Below are 20,974 nucleotides of genomic sequence, written 5' to 3' on the forward strand. Positions count from 1 at the left end.
CCCGTCCATTGAATAGCTTTAAATGGTAAAAAGGTAAGTGGTGAACTGCCAGAGGTAAAAAAGAAAGGGTAAGATTACCCAAAACTGAAAACATAATGTACATTTCAGAAGTATACGAAAAGGCCTTTTTCAGGGAACAAGAAATGGGTTCCTGCAGCAATTGAGGTTAGTCAAGCCTTGAAAGTTGGCGCTAAAAAAGCTTTTTTGTATTGTATAATATTATTTTGGTGTGGAGGGGGGGCCACAGGGGGGTCCAGGTTCAGTTTTACAGGGGCACTGGCCCCTGTTGGCCCCTCCCCAGAACCGCCACTGCAGGTGTCCCAACTGTCCTTGATTACTTCCAAATCCCTCTGTCTGCATAAAAGTGTGTTGGAACACACTGTGGTACCATACCCTCATGAGCAATATTTGAACAGTCTTGTACTCCAGAAAGTAATGTGTTGCTTAATAGATGGCAAGAAAAAGGTGCCAAAGGTGGCTACTTCGATGAGTCAAAATTTTAGCCTACATTTTGGGTTATGTATGAATTGATTCCATGATTTATTTTTGAAATTCAATGTTTATTTGTTCGATGTTTCATTTCAAAGTACAATGAGACATTGAACTGCTTGGATTTCAATAAAAAAGTGAAAAAAATTGGGGTGTTCTAAAACTTTTGACCGGTGGTGTATGCTGGAGTGTTCTTTGTTCTCCCTGATTCAATTGGTGGCCAAGCTGATTCAGTCTGGATTGTACAGTTCTTTGTAAGTTTTTTTTTTATCAATGGAGGAGATGGGGGAAGTCTGAAGGAGTGAAAAAATAAATAAAAAGAGTGCTGGTAGACAAGTTTGATTTTAGTATATACCTATTGTAATGAATAATTGTATGTACATTGAAATGTGTAGAATATGTTTTTTGCAACACTGTAAAAAAAATAAAATATTTTTTTTCCTCCCCTTCTCTTTTCTATTTATAAACTTGTGCATTTGATTGCCTGCCCCTCTGTCTTCTCTCATCTTCTTCTCTGCTACTGTGCTTTTATATCCGCCTCACATGACGTCACGGCTCACCTGTGGGTGGGTGTAGGATTTGGGATTAGCAGTAGCCGCAGGTAATAGCCAAACAGTGGGGCGACTCTCGGCAACTCAAGTCACAGTTTTTCAGACAGAGGACGACGCGAATGAGCCGAACTGTGTTGTCAAGTCGAGTAAGTCGAGTTTACGTTTTGCAAAAAGTTTGTTGATCTGTGTTTGAAAAGTTACCTGGGAATCTTTGGGCGAAGTCTGTCTCTGTTTGAAGCGAGAGCTCAAGTTTTCGGTGTGAGACTTCCGTGGTTTGCTTGCCGAACAAGTTACTTGGGATAAAAGACAGCCACGACTTTCTCCTCTTATGCGGTAAGTGCACTTTTTGTGAGTCGGATTGAAACGGTGTTATGTTGAATGAGTTTTAGATTGAGCTGAACTTACTGTAACACAAACAGGCAGGGCAAAACGAAAGGAGCACAATGATAATCAGGGCAGCAATCAATGCTCTGTTATTTACTTCAAGGGCTGCTTTACTGGAAGTGTCTGTTTTTATTCATTCATTTATTTAATTGTTATTTATCTACTCAGTTTTATTGATATTTTTAGCCTTAGTTTTATTTTTCAACTCTTATCCTTTTTTAAAATCTATTTATTTTAACTATTTTTATTCTTTACACTTTTTTTTTTGGTGTGCATTGATCTCTATTTTATTTTATTTTATGCTGTTCCTATTTTTAATTTGTATTATTACTATTTTTCTTCTTATTATTATTATTTTCCCCTAATATGTCTTGCCATTGTTTCATTTCTGCTTCTTTCTCATTTTTCAATCGCTGTAAAGCACTTTGGGTTGCATTTGATTTGTATGAAAGGTGGTATATAAATAAAGCTGGATTGATTGATTGATTACTATACACATCTTCAATGTTGCTTAATTGAATTTGTCGTGGGGCATTTGCAGCTTCAACCCTGTGAGGAATCATAACAAAGGGGCTTACACCTTGTTACTATTGCTAAACAAGTCTCCTCCACACCAGGTCCCAGGCTTTTTGAGCCATGCCTGGCCACAGCACAGGGGCTCCCCAGACGTCCCGCCACCACAAACATCACAACTCAGGTTCCAGAGGAGAAAAGTATCGCCACTCTCGGACTATATCCAGAGAGAGCACTGCCAGCCAAGAGTCCTACAAGGACCCTCATGGGGAGCAGCATCTGCATGAGCACCACACTGACCACTCCCGGTATTCAGACCACAAGTACAGCCGCAGCAGAGGCCACCCGAGGAATGGCACAAGCCGGGGCTCAGAGACTATAGGATTTATACCGGGGTCAGCAGACAGCACACCTGCCAGCAGACATGCCTGTGGCTCCTGTGCCTCTATGGGCTGGAGCAGCTGTAAGGCTCTTATCTGCTGTGTACTGACATGTGGATTTTATGGCAGCAGAGAGCCCTGCCTGCCTGTTAATGAGAGCTCCACAGACCACCCCCGTAAAGCAAGTATTGAACCTCACCCTCCTAATGGAATGGCTGTCTCCAACCCCACTTGTGGCGTCCCTTTGGAGTCTAGGAAGTCTCCCAAAGTCTCAAAGTTGCCCACAAGTGACAGCTTCCGCTACCCGGATGTGCGCATCGCAGGTCAGAATGTTCGCTATCCAGCCCCTGCCCCCAAACGGACCCGCACACCCGGTAAGGGGGAAAGCCAGCGACCAATCAGCAACACCAGTCTGATATCCCGTGAGGACTATGACTTGGACGACCTGAGTGACACAGGTACAGACATTGACTCTCTGATCACCAAGAAGCTGCTGGAGCTTTATGCCCTGCACCAAATCGACCAGCTGGCCAAGTGCACCTCCGACTCCTCTTTCTCCCGCAAGACAAACGAAATCAGCGAGCTTATCTACAGCATTGCCCAGGACTACAACCTGGAGGAGCAAGAGGCGGAGTGCAAGCTGGTGCATGGGGTCATCCGCATCAGCACTAGGAAGGGGAAGAAGTACAAGAGCCCCCATTCCACTGGACAACAGCGGCCTAATGGTAGAAGTGATGGGACTCTTCCGGACAGCGGCAATGAGACCATGACCAACACTTTCATTAGCAGTGACTGTAAGAATACCATGCTACATTTTCCAAACAATAACATTAAGACTCTGGGATTTTCACCCCTTAGCTGCATGCAACTTACCAGATAAACCAATCATCTCATGTGTTTCCTTTAATGACTCATAGTGTCTGTTAGAGTGCTTTTGTTTGTCACATAGTTTTAAACCCTTATGCAGCGGGCATTTTACGGGCAAGGACCTATTAATAATTGGTAAATCCGGTGCAAGTTCAAACAAGCCGTCTTCTAAAGAACCATTGCTCAATAGCAGAGGTGAACAGATTAAAGTTGTGAATGTCTTCTGCTTCTGCTGCTGCTCATTTAATCTTTTTGTCCCCTGCTGCAGTTCCAGAGGTGAAAGTGTCGGAGCAGACACCATCGGATGAGCTTGCGAGGAAAATGAGACACTACAGCGGGAGAAGTGAGTGTGCATGTGGGAATTGTCCATCAAACATTCATTCAGGTCCAAATAAATGAACATATGAGACATTAAGAGTTCAGAATGGAGCTAAATCAGGTTTTGTAAGGTGTGTAATTAGTGGTTAAAAGTGTAAGATGTTATTAATTATTGTATTCACAGTGCTGATGGAGCTGCAGTCTTTACGGGTCCTGGGTATTGAGATGTAATTACTACCCTGGTAAATCGATGTGTGAGACTCACTCTGTGCAGTCTATTGTACCTGCTGCAGCTGCAGGCAGTTTCTCACCTCCTCTCTACTTTCCTCTAGCATACCACTCTTTACGCAGTGAAAGCCCTGCATTCCTGCCCTTTTCTCTGCATATTACAATCCCTTGCTCATTAGCTGCCTCCTCCCCTTATCTGCCACCTTACACCCACTCATCAATCTGCCCCTATTCTCCCCTGCAGCTCAGCGGTCATGCTACACCACACGATCAAGTCGCATTAAATATATGCCACAGAATGTCTTATGTCGTTTTAAGCGAACAACTCCGGTTACAGATGGATTACCGCGCAGAAGCTTCATTTTTGTAGTTGTTGTTCTGCACAGAGGCGCTTAGGGGACAGGGGTGTCTTGTTACATGTCTTTACAGGAGGGTGCAACACATTGTGTTTCCACAACTTTCACATGGTAGCCCTGAGGATGTGCGGTTGAATTGTAATACATCATGTTTCATGAGTTATAAATGAAGGGTTTTCTGTTTGCAGTGCAGTAACTCATCTGTTTTTTCTTTCTTCCTGCAGCGTACTCCTCCAGTACTGCCACAGCCTACTCGGCCTACCATCATGACACCGAAACGGACTCTTCAGGCGCTCCTCTTCTTCTCTGAACACAAAAACAAATGTGATGTAGCCAGTTAGATGGACAATGTTGTCTAACATTGTTTTTGTGTAGTTACTGACTGGAGCACCTTAAACATAGCATGTGTACTCCTCCTTTTAGTGGTCCGGTGACCGGTCAATGTTTGTTATTGGAGTGTCGGTTAAATTCATGGACCTGCTGTCTCTCCAGCACATAACCCTCCAATGAAACTTTTTTTTCACATAGGGAAAAAACAGTGTACGCTTTTATGTATTTGCATGCAGTGTTTAAAGAGACATGACTACACTCCTCAGTGCAATCTTCACAGTTAGGCCAGAGGACAGAGACTGATACTGGAACATAACCAGCCTCATTCTTGACTGTGTGATTGTTTATGCAAGCCATTGTGTATGTATTATGTGTGTGTAGTGACTCCTGCCATTTAGAGTTTTTTTTAAAAGCATGTTTTGGCCTGAAAACAGCTTTGTTAAGCCATGTTGTATATACTTTAAGGCAATGTTACTTTACTGAATGTCAAACTGCTTTTTTATTCACAGGTGAGTCCTGTTTTTAACAAAATAAAAAAAACCCTATCCTTGTAATGGCTTTTGGGATGTTTAAACATACGGAAGCTCCATGCTAGCAGAGAATGCTTGTTTTTCAACAGAAGCTGAATTAACACTTTCATATTGTGTGAATGTAAGCAGCCCCATTAGTTTTGCACTTAATTATCAACTTTCATTTATCAACAAGTCATTCAGTCGCATTGCTTTCTGTCTCTGCAGCCTACTTTTACTCTTTATCTCTTGAATTATTGTTGTCAAGCTCATCTCCCCGAGGTCACTGTGTTGCAGCAAGCAGCCTTATTCCGCCCTCAGCTAAAGAAGAAACTTGTTAGGCTGGTTCCTGCAGAAAGGAAATAAAATCCTGGGGTTTGTCTGTCGTTCACTGCGAAGGGGAGAAGCAGTGCTGAAAACCTGCTTGATTCTGAGAACCTTTCCCCAGGTCCTACTTTGGGTCAAATGAAACAAACTTACTGTTAATGCAGCTTACTTTTTATAAGAACTTCAGGGCTCATGGCCTGTCTACTAACATGAATTCAGATCAAATTCCATTGTGTTAGGTGCTTTGTCTGTAAACACTTAGTGTCTAGAGTTAAACTGTTGGTACACCAACTTCTATTTTGTCTTAAGGGTAAATGTCAGACTTCCATTCTTGACAACTTCAGAAATGTACTGTCAGCACCTTAAAAACATCCCAGAAAAGGCAGCTAGCTGCTCTGACACCAAGACTGACTCTAAATGAACTACTTAAGTAGTGCAATTTGGAAAGAAATTAGGTCAAAGCTATTTCAGCCATTTTAAATTCAATGCAGTGAACTACATATGACGAACCACCTGAACTTCTCTGCCAAATGTTTTGTTCTTAGTCATGCCTCTGTTTGTGCTGCGTTCGGTTGCCCTGTGTAACCCCGTTTCCTCTGGCTCTGCCCCCACCAGCACATTCCTGTTTTACCTGTATGCGTGTCATGTGGAGGCTCGCTGTTTCACAACTGACATGCCACAAACTACATAGGATGAATCGAGAGGTGTGTTTTCTGCATCAAATATGGCACTGAGATTGACGGCAAACTCAGATTTTCTGTATCTGAACTTATCGCTCAGATGCCTTTTCTTTTAAGTAAATTGCACAGGATACAATTCAGTAATTATGTACATGTAAATGATTGTACAAAAACTTTCAGCACACTTTTTAAGGATCAGTATTCCCAATGTTTCTCTGAGTGAAAATGTGACTTCCACTTTTATCCATTAGAGGGAGATAAAGCACCGCCAGACAATACAACAGAAGATGACACAATGCAGCATAAGCACAGTTTCCTGGTTGCTTGAACTCATCTTGAAGGACAGTTAAATGTATTATTATTATTATTTGCCATTGTGTTTTTACTGAAGTTTATAACCACAAAAATACAGCTTTATCATTAATCATTTTCCACTTTCACAACTGTATGACTGTATCTCAAGGTTTAACAAATGGACAAACAAGACAATAACAACTAAACAAAATAGATTTAAAAAAAAAAAAAGAATAGAATGAACAAAGCTTCTCTAAATCAAACAAGGCTATTCAATTTGAAATAAATAAAATCAAGGTCTATTGGCATATAGACAAAATGAAAGAATCTTCATTTCTACATGGATTTTGGGACTGCAGTGTTGGATTGTTTTTTAACATAGTCAATGAAGGGTTTATGCATTTTTTCAAAAACATGTTCTTTGGCTCTCTGGATGTATTATTGATTGTACATGACTTTGTAGTCAGAATAGATTCATATTTCTTCTTTTTTTTCAAAGTCATATTTTGTGGGATTAACGCCTTTATTTGATAGGAGCATTTAAGAGAGATAGGACATGTGTGGATTAGAGAGTAGGGTGATGACATGATGAGGCCGGGTGTCGGACCTGCAACCCCTGCGACGAGGACAATAGCCTCTGGACATTGGGCACATTTAGACCGCAAGGCCAATGGGGCCCCTAGTTTTTTAATTCTCATCTGAACAGTTTTACTCTAAAAAATATGGATGAAATCTTGAGATCATATTGTCAAAATCTACTGGGAGGCTTTGATATGCGCTAATATGGAGTAAACCTAACTTCTGTTATATAAAATGAAAATTAATGGTCAGGTGTCTCAAAGATAAGCAACATGCTGTCCAGTAGTTTCCATCACTGTAACTTTATTTCGCCACCCTGGTTTCCCCTAGCTTTTACGCAGTAGGCTTACACTCAGTACGTTTTGTGATATTTGTACGCTTGTTTGTATTCTGTGAAACGCAGTGAACTTTTCTTTCTTTTTTTAATAAGCTGTATTATATGATCTGTAATGATCTCTGGAAAATGTCTCCTCACATTGAAAACAAATCAGAAGGCACAGTTGTTGTTGGTTTTGGTTGCAGGTCAGCTTTGGCATTCTTCTGCATAGAGTTTGTTCATCTGTTTTGAGAAACAAATCTTTCTGTGCTGGCAATTTAAGAAACCTTTCAAGTAATGTTCCAACACAGACAAGAAAAAGTAATGCTTTAACAGACACCGTCGATCAAGAACGATGCCTAAAAACACAAGCTAGCTATATGCATAAGTTTATCTGCTTTAATTTTAACTGGTTTCACCTTCACATGGATATACGGCGATGAGTCATAGACATACTTGGAGCTGATACAGCACTGACTGTTAGTATTGTTAGATTCAGTTTAAACAGGTTAATCAGGAAATGTGTTTGCATGAATCAGGTGTCATTTCTTAAAAATCAATTTGTGAAGCTTCTGTTTGAAGAACATTTCAAACCTGTAATCACTTTGTTTTTTGGGATTTGTCTTGCATCATTTTCTATAAATTTCCAGGGGATTCACTCTGACACATTATCTATTTTAGGAAACCCTGGCACCCTGACAAGAATTTAAATAAATGGGTTTAAGCAACACTTGGCTGCACAGCGTAATGTTCCAGATAAGCTATGGTGATGAAGCTGTCCAGTGCACAGTTATCAGGTGTAATGCCTTGAATATAAAACAAATACCAAGTCAGTCTTTTTACATGAAAAAGACCAAAATTCACTTTTAAGTTCATGTACAAAAATATATTTATTAGAAATGTTTTGTAAATGCAGATTTGCATATACTTATTTACAACATAAAGGATCCCAAACATGAGATAAACATATTAACAGTCAGTGAAAAGGCAAAATGTTCCATTAAAGGAATACAATCGTCTCAGTCTGGGATATAGTGACCTCTGCTTGCTTTGCTGTGATCTCAGTAGTTCATGGTCTCATCTTCGCCCATTCACACAGTTTTTGTAAGCTACTGTGCTGTAAGTGCTTCTCTGAGCAGTCCACCCCTTCTCACTCTCCATTCAGTTCAAAGTTCTGGATCACCTCTATTGAAGAACAGGATTCAGATCTTTCAGGCCTCTTCTACTTGCAGAAGAGCATTTCGACCAGCAGCTCCAGCAGGTCAGCCTGGCCAATCACAGGCCTGAAGAAGAGTTCAGAGATGAGGCCTGGCGTGATACTCTGTAGCACTGAGGCTGCGAGGAGGATCCGAGCAAAGCGGTCTCTGCCCCCTGGGTGAAGGAGTCGGACCACCTCGCTGAGGGCATGCTGGGCCTCCTGCTGCAGGCCTTCAACAAACAGAGCTGCCTTTAAATCTGGGACATCTGTTGGATGCAAAAACAAGAAATTAGAGTGGCATAAAGCATTCTTTGTGTTCTTTGTGCATTTTGTGTGTGTTTTATTGTGAAAAACTTAGATTACTACACACCTGGATTAAATATTGTTGTCCCTTTGAGGTATGCATACTCCTTTGGACTCAAATCCAAACTCCAGAACTTTTTGAGGCAGGATTTAAGCTTACTGACTCCAGCCATGGTGGGCTGCTCCTTGTCCATGTCAGGGCTCTCCTGTCTGTTCAAGAGGATCTTTTTCAGCATGCTGTCTGCAGGGGTGTCCATCACTTCAAAGTCCACATGCTCCTGGGCCAGACCCAAGATGAAGAGTGGTGCCCAGCAGCTTTTGAGAAGCGCAAACTGGTCACTGGGAGACATCTGGTTAAAAGCAGGTAATTTCTTCATGAAATGGATTGTTTTAACCAGAACGGCTGAGGCTTCTTTGCAGATGTCAGACGGCCTTTTTAAGCACACTGTCCGTCGCTGCTCACAGTTGCATCTATTAGGTATTGAAGTGTAGTTAAAGCTGTTTTGGCTTGTTTTGCTGTTATCCATTTGGCTCAGGATGTTGAAGAGGATGGGGTTGGAAAGCCTGTCGCTGCTGGCTGAACAATAACATTCCTTATCCATTTTATAGCTTGTAGAGATCTATTTGGTGAAGTGTAAGAGGGCTCCTTATGAGCATCTGCTGCTGCTTCCTCCACCGCTCCTGTATTTATACGGCCAGCCCAGCCTGCAAAGTGGACCTTGACTTGTCAATACTCTCTGTGAAAAACAACCATGTGCTCTGCCAGGTGACTGATGGAATAACCCTGGGAAACTGATAAGCTTTTCTCAATGAAGTAGAGCCGATGGAGTAACGCCTGGATATCAAGAAGGTTGGGCCTTATCTCACAGCCAGTGTCATTAACCCAGGCAGTACCAAGCTACCAAGGACTGCAGAGGTAATCAGCCCTGCTCCGTGTCCCTGCTCACTGCCAGCTCACACCTGCACTACTGGAAAGAGGCCAAGCAGAGAGAGGGCATTGACCTACAAGTTAAGTCCTCAAGAGATGGAATCAACCTTTTTTAAATGCGTTTATTTTCGATTAAAATATCTTATGGAGCCCTTGAACAGCACCAGAATTTTGAAAACAATATTTGGTTTTCTAAATCTGCCCAGATAAGCCACTTATTTTACCTTATTTGTCATTTATTATTCAAATATTATTAAAGATTACTCAGCAGTACTGGCCTAACAGCTCTAAATGTCCTTGAATGGACTTGAATGGAGGTTATTAGTCCTCAAAAATACTCTCCAACTTTCACAACCTTAATGCATTTATCTAGAGAGCAAACACATATCATTTAACGTATTTGAATATTAGAGATGTCATTTATTCAGCTAACTTTCATTGACATTTTAAGATCATTTTAGTTCCCCATAAAGTTTTAGCATTTGTAGTATACAAGTTTCAAACCATACCATGATGTCCTAGCTAGATGCAAAGGCCCTAATAATGCTAACAAGTTTACACTTAACACTAAGCAGGTGCAATGTTATATGACTATATTCACAATTGAAGATTATCAAGTTAGCATGCTAATATTTGCTGACTGGCACCAATTGAACAGCACTATCACACGTATTGAAAGTACAATCGTTTACCTCCGTGATGGCACAAAAGCAATTTAGCCAAAGCCTACATCTGATCTGTTAGGCTAGCATTCATAGCCAGTCACAGTTTGCTAGCAGAAGGAACGTGCGTCCCTGGGTTACCTCAAGCTTTGCCTTGAGGAAAACTTTGAATGACTTACCTGTTGCAAGAGGAGTTGGTGCTGTTGGTAGGAATGGTGTAAAAAACGTCACTTTTTTTCTGCTGGGTTTGCAGAAAAGGTCATAATAACCATTAGTACTCATCGGTCAGTGGAGTAATTTGAGACTATCGTGAAATCTCTGTTTTCCAATGCCTATGTATAAAGCAATGTTATTATTCCCCTTGTTCCCATTATGACGGACCAATCATAGCTAATTTCCAATCCTCGGTCCTGATTGGTCGAGTGGCCGCCCCACTACATCGCCCTTATTAGCTGGGAAGCCACTACTTCTTCATAGAATGGGCACAACGATCTTTTGTGGGCCGGGTTACGGGAGCAGAGAGGGAAGGGGTAGTTTTGACATTCGAAATCTCTCTCCGAACTGATGTTTATATCACGACTAGTCGACTACCAACAGGAGCTTTAATGTGTTGTGGGATTGCAATTTATCTGCTACTGATCACTACCATGGCAAGACTAACAGGCTTGCCACCAGCTGAGACTAAATTACTGATAGGTCATCATAGAGATACTAAACAATCGCATTATTCATACACAAGAATGACAGATGAGAGAAATGTGTACATTTCTTTATTTATTTTGCATTGTTAAAAAAGGCCAAAAATGTATATTGTAGTTGCAAACTGGTGGCATACCGGCACATGCCATGGGCCCCCTAGCGGCATACATTTGGACATGCCAAATACTGCTGAACTACTGGAATAGGGCATGCCATGCCATACCCATGGCCATATTTTAATCTCACTCACTCAAACATATAGTTCAGTTGAGGCTGAACCATATGTCAAAATCCAAGTGCTGGACAAATTGATTTCACCTGTTGAAGGCACAACAACAAAAAGTGAAATGGTCAAAGTCATTGGAAAAACTCAATTCTGACAGTCCGCTCGAACATTTCAGGAATCCACAAACTTGAACCTCATTGAGGAACGACAGAGAAGTCAATACTTAACTGAAAATTGTGGTATTTATCATCTCAGGGCAATGAAAACATTCTGTCATTACAGAACATTATGACACTGCATTCAATTGTTGGATTAGATGACAGATTGTCTGCTAGGCCTGCCACTTCTAAGTTTATCGACTGGTGGTATTCTTAAAAACAATTAAGTACATTTTTAGGTGTACATTTTTGGCTTTTATTCCAAATTTCTCGCAATGATAAAGTTGTGGTGAAATAAGCATGCCTTGAATTGTGAGATAGATAGATAGATAGATAGATAGATAGATAGATAGATAGATAGATAGATAGATAGATAGATAGATAGATAGACTGTAGTCTGTCTTCAGTGGTTATTAATGTCAGTGTGTGTTTTTTTCTAATTCAAACAGACTGAGGTTGTTTCAAATTCTGTTTTTATTCAGAAACAATACACGTTCAGAAATTGAAAGAATTCCAGTTTATGGTGTGTGTTACAGTTAGTACAGTGTTCCACTTGACATTTAAATAAGTTAACCTTAATTTTATCTCCCCAGTGCCCGGTACGGAGGACTGACACTGATAAGCAAATTACTTTATTATTGTCACATATAAACAAAACGCACATTTTCAAGGGTTCACTTTGAACCAACTGCAGTGTTTACTACATTATATAGAGACAATATACATCATGTTATGTGCTTTCTTTCAGACGTGACACCTGCTGCACAAGCCAAGAACCCTGAAACCATCATAGGAGAGAAATTACAGAGGAAGACGTTAACTGTAGAGTAGTGGAGTCAAGGTCAGTGCACCGAGTGAATGACCGCAATAAAGAGATTACAAGCCAGACACTACTGGCAGCACCAGTCACCAAGTGTTTGTTTTACTTTATAAGTGTCTTTACTCACCCCTTACATTCTTCAGAATACATTGTCCTCATGGAGTGACGTCATTATGATTCATTACTGTGATTAATCATCCTAGATGTGATATATCTGTACAGTCACAGAACATTAATCAAAATGAACTTCAGCTTCAGATGTATGATAAAGCTTTCTCATAAAGGATGTGATCCTTCCAGCAGAATGACCTGTAATGCACTCAGCGGTCCTCGGGCTTCATGAAGCACACACACAGTTATAAATGTGTGTGATAAGGCTTGTGTTTATAGGGCTTAGGAGCAGGCAGAGACGGGCACGGAGGACAGACGCTTATCTTTGACTAAGACAGTAAAAATAAAATGTCCTTCATTCTATAAGTGGAACACCTGTTGTATTCTGACATCAAACTCTGATGGAGCATGATGTAATGCCTGGCACTGAAAGAGTACCTAGGGTTTGTGTAATCATAAAATTAAATACAAAATATAAGTCAAAAATATCAAAGCACAGTAATATAGCTAGGACTAAATATTTAATAGTACAATCTTTTGATGGTTTTAAAGAGAACTGCGTCAACTTTTCCCTCACAGTTTGCTTTTCTTCCAAGGTTTTCGTCAAATATTGACTATGTTTCCTTACTTTCCCAGGTCATTGAACTCTCAGTGGGTGATGGACACCGTGTCTGGTACATGACACTTCACCATGACCCACAGCTAATACAGTACAGGTTCATTTCCCCGTTGGCCCGAGGACATTATGAAAAGATGACATGTATCTGACACTGGGGGTGCTCAGTTCAACAGGTCATAAAAGCAAGTTTAAATAAATAACCCCAGTATCCAAAGTTTTGGTATTTACTTCACATTTCTAAATAGTAGAACTTTTTACATTATAAACTCACTGTACATCATAAAAGTATAAGACACCAGACATTCAAATAAGCTCCAGAATGATTAAAGAAAACAACTAGAATAAGTTCACCTTCATATTTGCTCTTCTTGTCTTAAGCAGAATCTGTAAAAATAGGGAAATCAGAGTGGATTATGATTAAATGGTCAATATTGCTTGCTTTTCCTGGATCAAAAATAAACATAACTCTCTAACTTCTAACCATCTGAGCATCATCGCCTGTAAGGGTTTTGCAGTGTAACTCTTCTCTTCAAATAATATGGATTTTTTGCTATGACTTACAGTACCATGAGGCCATGCTCTAATGTTGACCGGGGAATACCTGGAAAAGCATACATAGTAAACGAACATATTGCTAAACTTAAACACTTTTGGGGTACTGACCCCAAGATGTCTAAACTCTAAGTACTAAGCTCATATTGGATGATTAGACAGATGTGTGTCCCCTGTTTATTTATCCTGTGATCACATACTATGTCCTGATTTCAGCTTTTTTTTCATTATTTATGCTGTATCTATTCAGGCAAATGTCATCTAAGGCTACCTTCTGTACGATTTTTTTTTAATTAGTTGTACATCCTCACCTCAAGATATCCATGCCTTTTGTTAAAATTGTGAAGTTTAATCTGTACTTAATGAGAGTTTGAAGTGCAAAGAGTCCTACTCACTCATAATGGGGTCTCTATTTTTGTAGTTATTCCAGGGCTTAGTGTCAGCAAATTTGAGTGGTTTATTCTACTTTTGAGAATGTGCAAACAGGGACAAATATTGGTTTTATTGCATGGCTCAGGAGTAGATGGTATGTCTGGTGCATCAGAGCATTTTTTTCTTTTCAAGATTTTTACAAGTTCTCATCTTAAAGGTTCTAAACTTTCATTTCTGACCTCACTGTATCCCAACATTTTAAAAAATTTTAAACAATTTATTTTTCCTCATGTATCTGTTATTTCAAGACACCCATGACACTAATAATAAGTGTGGACTTCTACAGGCTAGGCTATGACTAATGACTAATAAGTGTAAGGATGTGTAAAGTGATGTCAGGGTCCAGACACACTGGTCTGGTTTTACTACCTTTTCCTATCAAATCACATTGATAAACACTGAGGTGAAGGCTAGAGGGAGAGTTAGCCTCTGGGTTAATGAACTCTGACTGAACACATTTTAAGTTGTCTGTCAAAAAACTGAAAAATGCAGAAATGAAAAGTTTTTACACTTTTTTGATAAGGTCCAACATCACTTTGAGTCTCTCTCTTATCTTAAATCAAAACAGAAAATTAAGCAAGACTGGTGTTTTTTAACTGTCTGTACATATCATTGTTAGTTCTCTGTCCTTGTCTTTTAAACATTGTAACTTTGAATGAAACCAAGGTTGCAGACTTATTCATTCATTCCTTGCCCTGTTTAGTAAGTTGTTTTTTTTCTACTTCATGATATTTTTGGTAAATCCCCACAGCTGTTTGAGACTTGAGGGTCATTCTCAAAAGTGCATCCATGAAACTATTTGAGCTGTTTCAACTTTTATTCATGGGTTTTATATTCCTCTTAAAGAGCTAGGTATTGTGTTGAAAATGTAATAGGCTAATCTATTCCTTGTCTGTTAATAAAGTTACATCACTGCAACTCAATTTTATATTCAAGAAATATAACTTCTTCAGTGCAGTTTTAATTTGGACAGGATTGCAGTACTTTCAGGATGAAGAAATAGAACACAGCAAAACCTTAGGTGTCATATTTGCCTTGAATCATTTGGGATAGGATAAGTTGGCATAAAAGAGAGGAAAGTAATACTTGGTTAACCCCACCATAATAATAGTATCATTGAGCATGAAGATAATTTGTCTTTACTTGTAAAATATGTTGTATTGAAATTTTTGAATAAATACATTTATACAAGTTATAATATGTAGGCTAATATTTACAAATAGATAACAACAGTAGGTCGACATACCCAATTGCCAAGAAATAAGAGATTAAAAACAACACTAATGCAGTTAATGTGTTAAAATCAAACAGTGATAACTCCAATCCATATGAAAAATTCCTAAAACTATGTATCTACCTTCAAACTTTTATGGCAACTTTCAATGTTGTACCCATAGGTAGTCATAGTTCTGCTTTTGAAACTGTTCACTTTAAAAAAAATTATAAATAGTCAAACATTTTATATTTTTACAACTAACATTATTAATACTGAACTCTGGAAATAACTGAATTGTTTATTTTCAATTAAAACATTTTTTTTCTCAAGATTTGTTTTTTATTGGCCAAACGCAAACTTTACAATACAGGTCCATTATTTCAAACATCTATTCATGTTTTAAACATAGTCATATGAATGCATACATATACACATACAAAAAAAAAAAAAAAATAATAATAATAATAATAATAATATATACATATATAAATTGAAATAATAAATATATATATACTGTATATACATACAAACATACATACAGGTATACACACATAAAAATAGAATTAATATAAAAGATAATAATATTAAATAAAATAATTGTATGCACTGTTTACTTCTAATAAGTAAACAGGTAAATAGCTGAATAAAGCATTGAATATAACAATGCTAATTAAATTAAAAGTTATAATATTAATAAGTAAAAAGTAAAAAAAAATAATTTACATTCAAAGTAATGATTAAAGAATCATGAAGAGAAAATAAAAATAAAAATGAATTAATGTACTTAACACACATATCTAGTTTAAGGTTAGAATTATCCAATGAATGCGTCAACTGCAATGAAGTGAAGAAATAAAATAAAATAAAGTGCTGCTTTAACCCCCCCCCAGTTTCCCACCCTTTACCCTTGTATGGCTCTTTCAATTGTTTTTTTGAGCTTGCACCTACATTCATCCAAACACATTTGTACTTATTTTTTATTTTTTTTTATCTTATTTTGTACTTATTGTACTTATTTTGTACTTATTGAAACTTCTTTCTTGATTGTACTTATGTCTGGGTTGCTGTAACAACTGAATTTCCCCCCCGGGGGATCAATAAAGTAATATCTTATCTTATCTTATCTTATCTTATCTTATCTTATCTTATCTTATCTTATCTTATATTTCATCTGGTGGTCTGTATGTGGATCCAGGAAGAGCTGCATTTTTGTCTAAGAGGTGGCAAAATATTAAGGAAGGGATCCCAAAATTCATCATCTCATACAGTATCTTTACAGGCATGCAGTAAGACCATAGACTGCATAAAATAGAGTAAGACTCAATAATTTATTTTATTTATTTTTTTCGGTAAATACCGAATAGACTGTATAAAATAGGTAAATACCGAATAGACTGTATAAAAGTAAATACTCAGGAAGCGGATGTGACGTAAACTCTAAATATCATTTCGGTGACGTATGACGCTCAGGAAAAAAACAAACATGGCGGACCCTGAAGCCGTAACTCCCGTGTATTTCGCTATAAGCAACATTCCTGGAGCCTTCCACTCATCACACTTGAGAAATTATTTCAGTCAGTTCATAGAAAGTGGAGCTTTTCATTGTTTCCATTACAGACACCGACCAGAGGTCATTAAGGAGTCCGAAGTGACCGACAGCACAGAGGGTGGAGACGAAAAGGAGGGCAGCTCAGACCCTCCGGAGACTGAGCAAGAAAGCGGACCTGAGAAGAAGCAGAAGACGGGGACTTGCTGCTGTGTTGTCTCAGTTCACGCTAAAGATGCGGACAGATTCGTCAAGATGTACTCAGGGAATCACTGGATTGACTCAAAGGGGAACTGGCTGTCTAAACGTTGTGTTATCAAAAGAGTCAAGGTTTCGGAAGACAAAGGTTAGATTTCTAACATATACTCACACACAGATGTACTTAATTAAAGTGAAACGGGAAAAACGTTTAAATATCTTCCAACATGTACAGTGAAGCCATTTCTCTGTTGCCAGTGTTCTGTGGCTCTGCAGAGAGCTCTGTTAAACACATGTATTGTAAACAGCCTGCTTCAGATAATGGGGTTAAATCTAGGATATGTATTATATTACAGAAATAGGTGCTTATTCAATCAATCAATCAATCAATCAATCAATCATTCAATCATTCAATCATTCAATCAATCAATACTTTATTTATAAAGCGCTTTTCATACAATTGCATTGTAACACAAAGTGCTGTAAATAAAAACAACCTCAAATAGAATACATTACGAAAAAGATCCCACTCAAAATCCCACCCTACATTCCATGCTACAATAGTAATAATAATGATAATAACGATAATAATAATAATAATAATAATAATAATAATAATAAAAAGATAAGCTGCTGAACGAACTGAGGAAACACTCTCATCATATCTTAATGAGGAAACACTGCAGGTAAAATAAGATGTTAAAACTCAACACAGGAAATAAAAATCACCAAAATAGAATACATTTCTAAGATAATAAAACATTAAAATATTGAATCATTAAAGTTTGATTAGAGCCAAGTTTGGTAGGTTATTTTGAGCTCCACAAGAACAATGAAGCATAAAGGGCCTCTAAAAACATTTAATTGATTAATTTCCATGTTCCATTTATTTTGGAAATAGTATGTAAAAAAAAATGAATAGAGATATCTCTTTATCTGTGATGTTATCTATCAGCTCATGCTTCTTTAAAACTGATTTCAGCTGTATATTTATTATGAAAATTGAAGATGAAACATTAGAACAGTGGGCTAATCCATGTGTGTAATCTTGAAAGCATAGAAATGTTGTAATTCATATACTGCTGTCTCTATGTAAGATGATCCTTTATTCGTCCCACAGCGGGGACATTTAAGTGTTACAGCAGCAAAGTAGACAGTGCAAAATAGTATAAAGTAATCAATAGCATATATAGCAATTATTAAAAGTTATTAGCAATTAAAAAATAAAGAAGTAAAAATAAGCATATTTATATACACAACTAAATAAGTGAATTTACAAATATTTACAAAACCTGTGACGCAGTGAAAAATGTGCAGACTTGTAACATAGGTATAAAACAATGTACAGAACAGAACTGAGAAGATGAGTCAAAAAAAAAGTTCTGCACATGTAGGAAGAGAGGGATGAGTAATTATTGCACGTTAATAAATATATGGGGTAGATATTGCACATGAGTCTGTTTGTAGGTGTGATAGTGTATTTGTTGTGTTATAGTGATGTGTGATGTCTGTTTTGTATCTTTTATTTTCAGATGACGGGTCATTCCCCTACAAAACAAAGCAGGAGCAGCGGCACCGGGTGTCCTTAAAGGAGTGCTTCACTGAAGCTGATCTCAAAAGCTTATCAGAGCTAAACCCACCATCTCTGATGCAGAATGGGAACGTGGGTACAACAATCAAAGTGTTTCTCCAGCTCATTCAGTCCTGCCGACTGCCGCCACGCCTCATCCGGAAGTTGGGCCTCACTTTCCCAAAGACCAGCTCCAACCGGCGTTACGGAAATGTGCCTTATGAGTATTGGGGCTCTCTGACCCTCCCGGCCACAGAAGAGACGGTTTTAACTGCTGGTGGACATGAAATATCAGGACCTGGCAGATTGTTTGCTCCAGTCTTAGGACAGAGGCAGAAACGGCACACTGACACAACAGAGATAGATGAGCCACGGAAAGAAGAAGAGGAGGAGGAGGAAGAGGAGGAGGATGCTCAGTCAAATGCAGATGATGTGGGTTGAAATCAAGTCATATCAAATAGGATGTTATTTATAAGTGCATCATTGTTTTAAGTGTTTGTGGGCTGTGATGAAAGGGCTGGCTGAACCACATTAACACACTATTATTATTTCTTTATGTTGTTGGCTGTAGGACGATGACCGCTGTGAGGAGTGGGAGCGACATGAGGCTTTGCACGAAGACGTGACGAGCCAAGAGCGATGCAAAGAGAGGCTGTTTGAAGAGGAGATCGAGTTGAAGTGGGAGAAAGGCGGTTCAGGCCTGGTGTTCTACACTGATGCTCAATACTGGCAGGAAGAAGAAGGAGGTATGCAACAATCATCAGTTATCAGTATATGTTTTTAAAAAATACACGTGGTGATGTATCACCGTGTTTAATGCGTCCACGTTTAAATTCACAAATTAAGATTTGAGATTAATCTCAGCCATTTTAGCCAGCATGGAAGTCCATCTGTAAACATCCATAACAAGATAAATGTTGATTTCATGTCTAGCCTTACATCATGACTGTGGGAAATTTATCATGATGCTGGTTGTAAGCAGTTGAAAATTAGTTTTGATATGAAAGTGAAAGAAGGTGTATGATCGAGGAAATGTTGATTTTTCTCACGTTTCCTCTCTTTCTTAAGATTTCGATGAACAAACGGCAGATGACTGGGACGTCGACATGAGTGTTTACTATGATAAAGGTATCCTTGACTTCTTTATTATCAAATTGACCGATTAAATTATCTCTGCAGAGTGAGATTTCTCTAAAACACTTCCTCTCACAGACGGGGGCGACATGGATGCCCGTGACTATGTAAGAATGCGATATGAAAAAAGGCTGAGAGAGGGTCTAGAAGATCGATCTGGAAGCAGTCAGTCTATTGGCAGCTTTGAGAGGTTCACAAAGGTAAAAAAAAAAAATGGCCCCTTTAAATTGACTTTAATCTTTTCTACTATAGCTTACAGTTTATGAGCAACTTTCTGGTGTTTTTGGTCTTCTCAGGGCTTTGGCCGTCGTTTGATGGAGAAGCAGGGCTGGAAGGACGGCGAGGGGTTGGGACACAGTCAGATCGGGATTCCTGATGCTCTTGAGAGCGAGGGCCAACATCCCAATTGTAAAAGAGGCTTTGGGTGTGTAAACAGAAACAACACAGTTAAATTGCTCTCATGTTTTGGTATATTAGTGATTGGACTCTGATTATATTATATTTCTTTCTGCAGGTATCATGGAGTAAAACTGGCCACACATAATGTAAAAAAGGCCAAAAAGGATTTCCATATATCTACAGTGTATGATAAACCCAAAGACATAGATGAAGGCGACACATTGCTGAGACGTCAACCTAACACAAGTATGAAGTACAAAGGCTGGCAGCAAGGTGGCACTATTGGTCCTCGAAGATGACAATGATTAAATAATCATTGTGAAGAATTTGTACTGTATTTTTAGGCTTGTAATTAAAAAATTCAAACCTTTTACTTCCCTTGTTCTGATATTTTTCTGTTTCCACCATAGACTGTATGTTTCCACATGTTATATCTTTAAAGGCTAACTTGCCAAGGCAAAACATTTGAACAGTTAATAGATCAAAATTACAGCTGTCTATCATTCAGTTAGTCCTAGTCAATATATATATTTCAGATATCCATGAAGTCATTCCAACAGGTACTACTGACGTCACTTTGCTACTCCTGCGTATTGAGCTTTCACTTTAACGTATCTATAACATCATTCCTCCTATACAAAGTGAACATTTGTGATATCTGCAATTGAATTCTTTGTAGGAATAACCCCAATCTGAGATATCTATTTTACAATTGTTATTAATAATTTCAATTTTCAGATCAGAACATTCCAGATATCAATAATGTCATTTTGGATTTCCAAAATATACATTTTGACTAGTCACAGTGTTATTATAGATATGTACAACTACAGCTTTACAAAGAAATACACACTGTAAAAGCATCAGCAGCTAAAAGCACATTCTGTCCGTCCGGAGATACAAATGTTTATCGTTTTCTCTCTCCACTGATTCCTTGAATCCATGCTTGTTTTATTTAGTCTTTTTGAATTAATGCCAACACCATGAAAGCTAACTTGTCTTGCTCTGAGCAAAAATATATATTTATGGGAATCTAAGATGTTGATGGCCATGTTATTGTAAATTATTTTATGAATGTCATT

General features: G+C 38.4%; 3 protein-coding genes across 5 annotated transcripts; 2 read left to right on the forward strand and 1 right to left on the reverse strand.

Moving 5' to 3' along the window:
• Positions 1-1,035: 1,035 nt before the first annotated feature.
• kdf1a (keratinocyte differentiation factor 1a) lies at positions 1,036-4,970 on the forward strand. Of its 2 annotated transcripts, XM_034698438.1 has the most exons (5): positions 1,036-1,186; positions 1,262-1,373; positions 2,042-3,111; positions 3,453-3,527; positions 4,311-4,970. In XM_034698438.1, exons 3-5 carry the CDS (start codon positions 2,061-2,063, stop codon positions 4,394-4,396), a joined length of 1,212 nt encoding a protein of 403 aa, XP_034554329.1. In that variant the 5' UTR covers positions 1,036-1,186; positions 1,262-1,373; positions 2,042-2,060; the 3' UTR covers positions 4,397-4,970. The 2 variants fall into 2 exon arrangements, with proteins under 2 accessions (XP_034554329.1, XP_034554328.1); XM_034698437.1 differs by having other exon boundaries at positions 1,036-1,373.
• A 3,015-nt stretch (positions 4,971-7,985) lies between these two features.
• Positions 7,986-10,540, reverse strand: nr0b2a (nuclear receptor subfamily 0, group B, member 2a). Of its 2 annotated transcripts, XM_034698106.1 has the most exons (3): positions 10,392-10,540; positions 8,690-9,590; positions 7,986-8,585 (listed from the first exon to the last, which is right to left on the reverse strand). In XM_034698106.1, exons 2-3 carry the CDS (start codon positions 9,222-9,224, stop codon positions 8,344-8,346), a joined length of 777 nt encoding a protein of 258 aa, XP_034553997.1. In that variant the 5' UTR covers positions 9,225-9,590; positions 10,392-10,540; the 3' UTR covers positions 7,986-8,343. The 2 variants fall into 2 exon arrangements, with proteins under 2 accessions (XP_034553997.1, XP_034553996.1); XM_034698105.1 differs by lacking the exon at positions 10,392-10,540 and having other exon boundaries at positions 8,690-9,764.
• A 5,928-nt stretch (positions 10,541-16,468) lies between these two features.
• On the forward strand, positions 16,469-20,265 carry gpatch3 (G patch domain containing 3). Its single transcript, XM_034697736.1, has 7 exons — positions 16,469-16,937; positions 18,322-18,791; positions 18,931-19,105; positions 19,428-19,487; positions 19,572-19,693; positions 19,790-19,917; positions 20,008-20,265. The coding sequence occupies exons 1-7, from the start codon at positions 16,505-16,507 to the stop codon at positions 20,189-20,191; spliced, it is 1,572 nt and encodes a 523-aa protein (XP_034553627.1). The 5' UTR covers positions 16,469-16,504; the 3' UTR covers positions 20,192-20,265.
• The last annotated feature ends 709 nt before the right edge of the window (positions 20,266-20,974 follow it).

The sequence above is a fragment of the Notolabrus celidotus genome, chromosome 12 (assembly GCF_009762535.1).
Source record: "Notolabrus celidotus isolate fNotCel1 chromosome 12, fNotCel1.pri, whole genome shotgun sequence".
NCBI classification, from domain to species: Eukaryota; Metazoa; Chordata; class Actinopteri; order Labriformes; family Labridae; genus Notolabrus; species Notolabrus celidotus.

Excerpts from the sequence above, each read along its gene's own strand:
- gpatch3 (XM_034697736.1), top strand. The coding sequence starts at position 16,505 with ATGACGCTCAGGAAAAAAACAAACATGGCGGACCCTGAAGCCGTAACT. Across the intron at positions 19,694-19,789 it reads GCTTTGAGAGGTTCACAAAG|GGCTTTGGCCGTCGTTTGAT; the intron begins GTAAAAAAAAAA and ends TGGTCTTCTCAG. Across the intron at positions 19,918-20,007 it reads AATTGTAAAAGAGGCTTTGG|GTATCATGGAGTAAAACTGG; the intron begins GTGTGTAAACAG and ends TTCTTTCTGCAG.
- nr0b2a (XM_034698106.1), bottom strand. The coding sequence starts at position 9,224 with ATGGATAAGGAATGTTATTGTTCAGCCAGCAGCGACAGGCTTTCCAAC. Across the intron at positions 8,586-8,689 it reads GACAACAATATTTAATCCAG|ATGTCCCAGATTTAAAGGCA; the intron begins GTGTGTAGTAAT and ends TGCATCCAACAG.
- kdf1a (XM_034698437.1), top strand. The coding sequence starts at position 2,061 with ATGCCTGGCCACAGCACAGGGGCTCCCCAGACGTCCCGCCACCACAAA. Across the intron at positions 3,112-3,452 it reads CACTTTCATTAGCAGTGACT|TTCCAGAGGTGAAAGTGTCG; the intron begins GTAAGAATACCA and ends CCCCTGCTGCAG. Across the intron at positions 3,528-4,310 it reads GAGACACTACAGCGGGAGAA|CGTACTCCTCCAGTACTGCC; the intron begins GTGAGTGTGCAT and ends TTCTTCCTGCAG.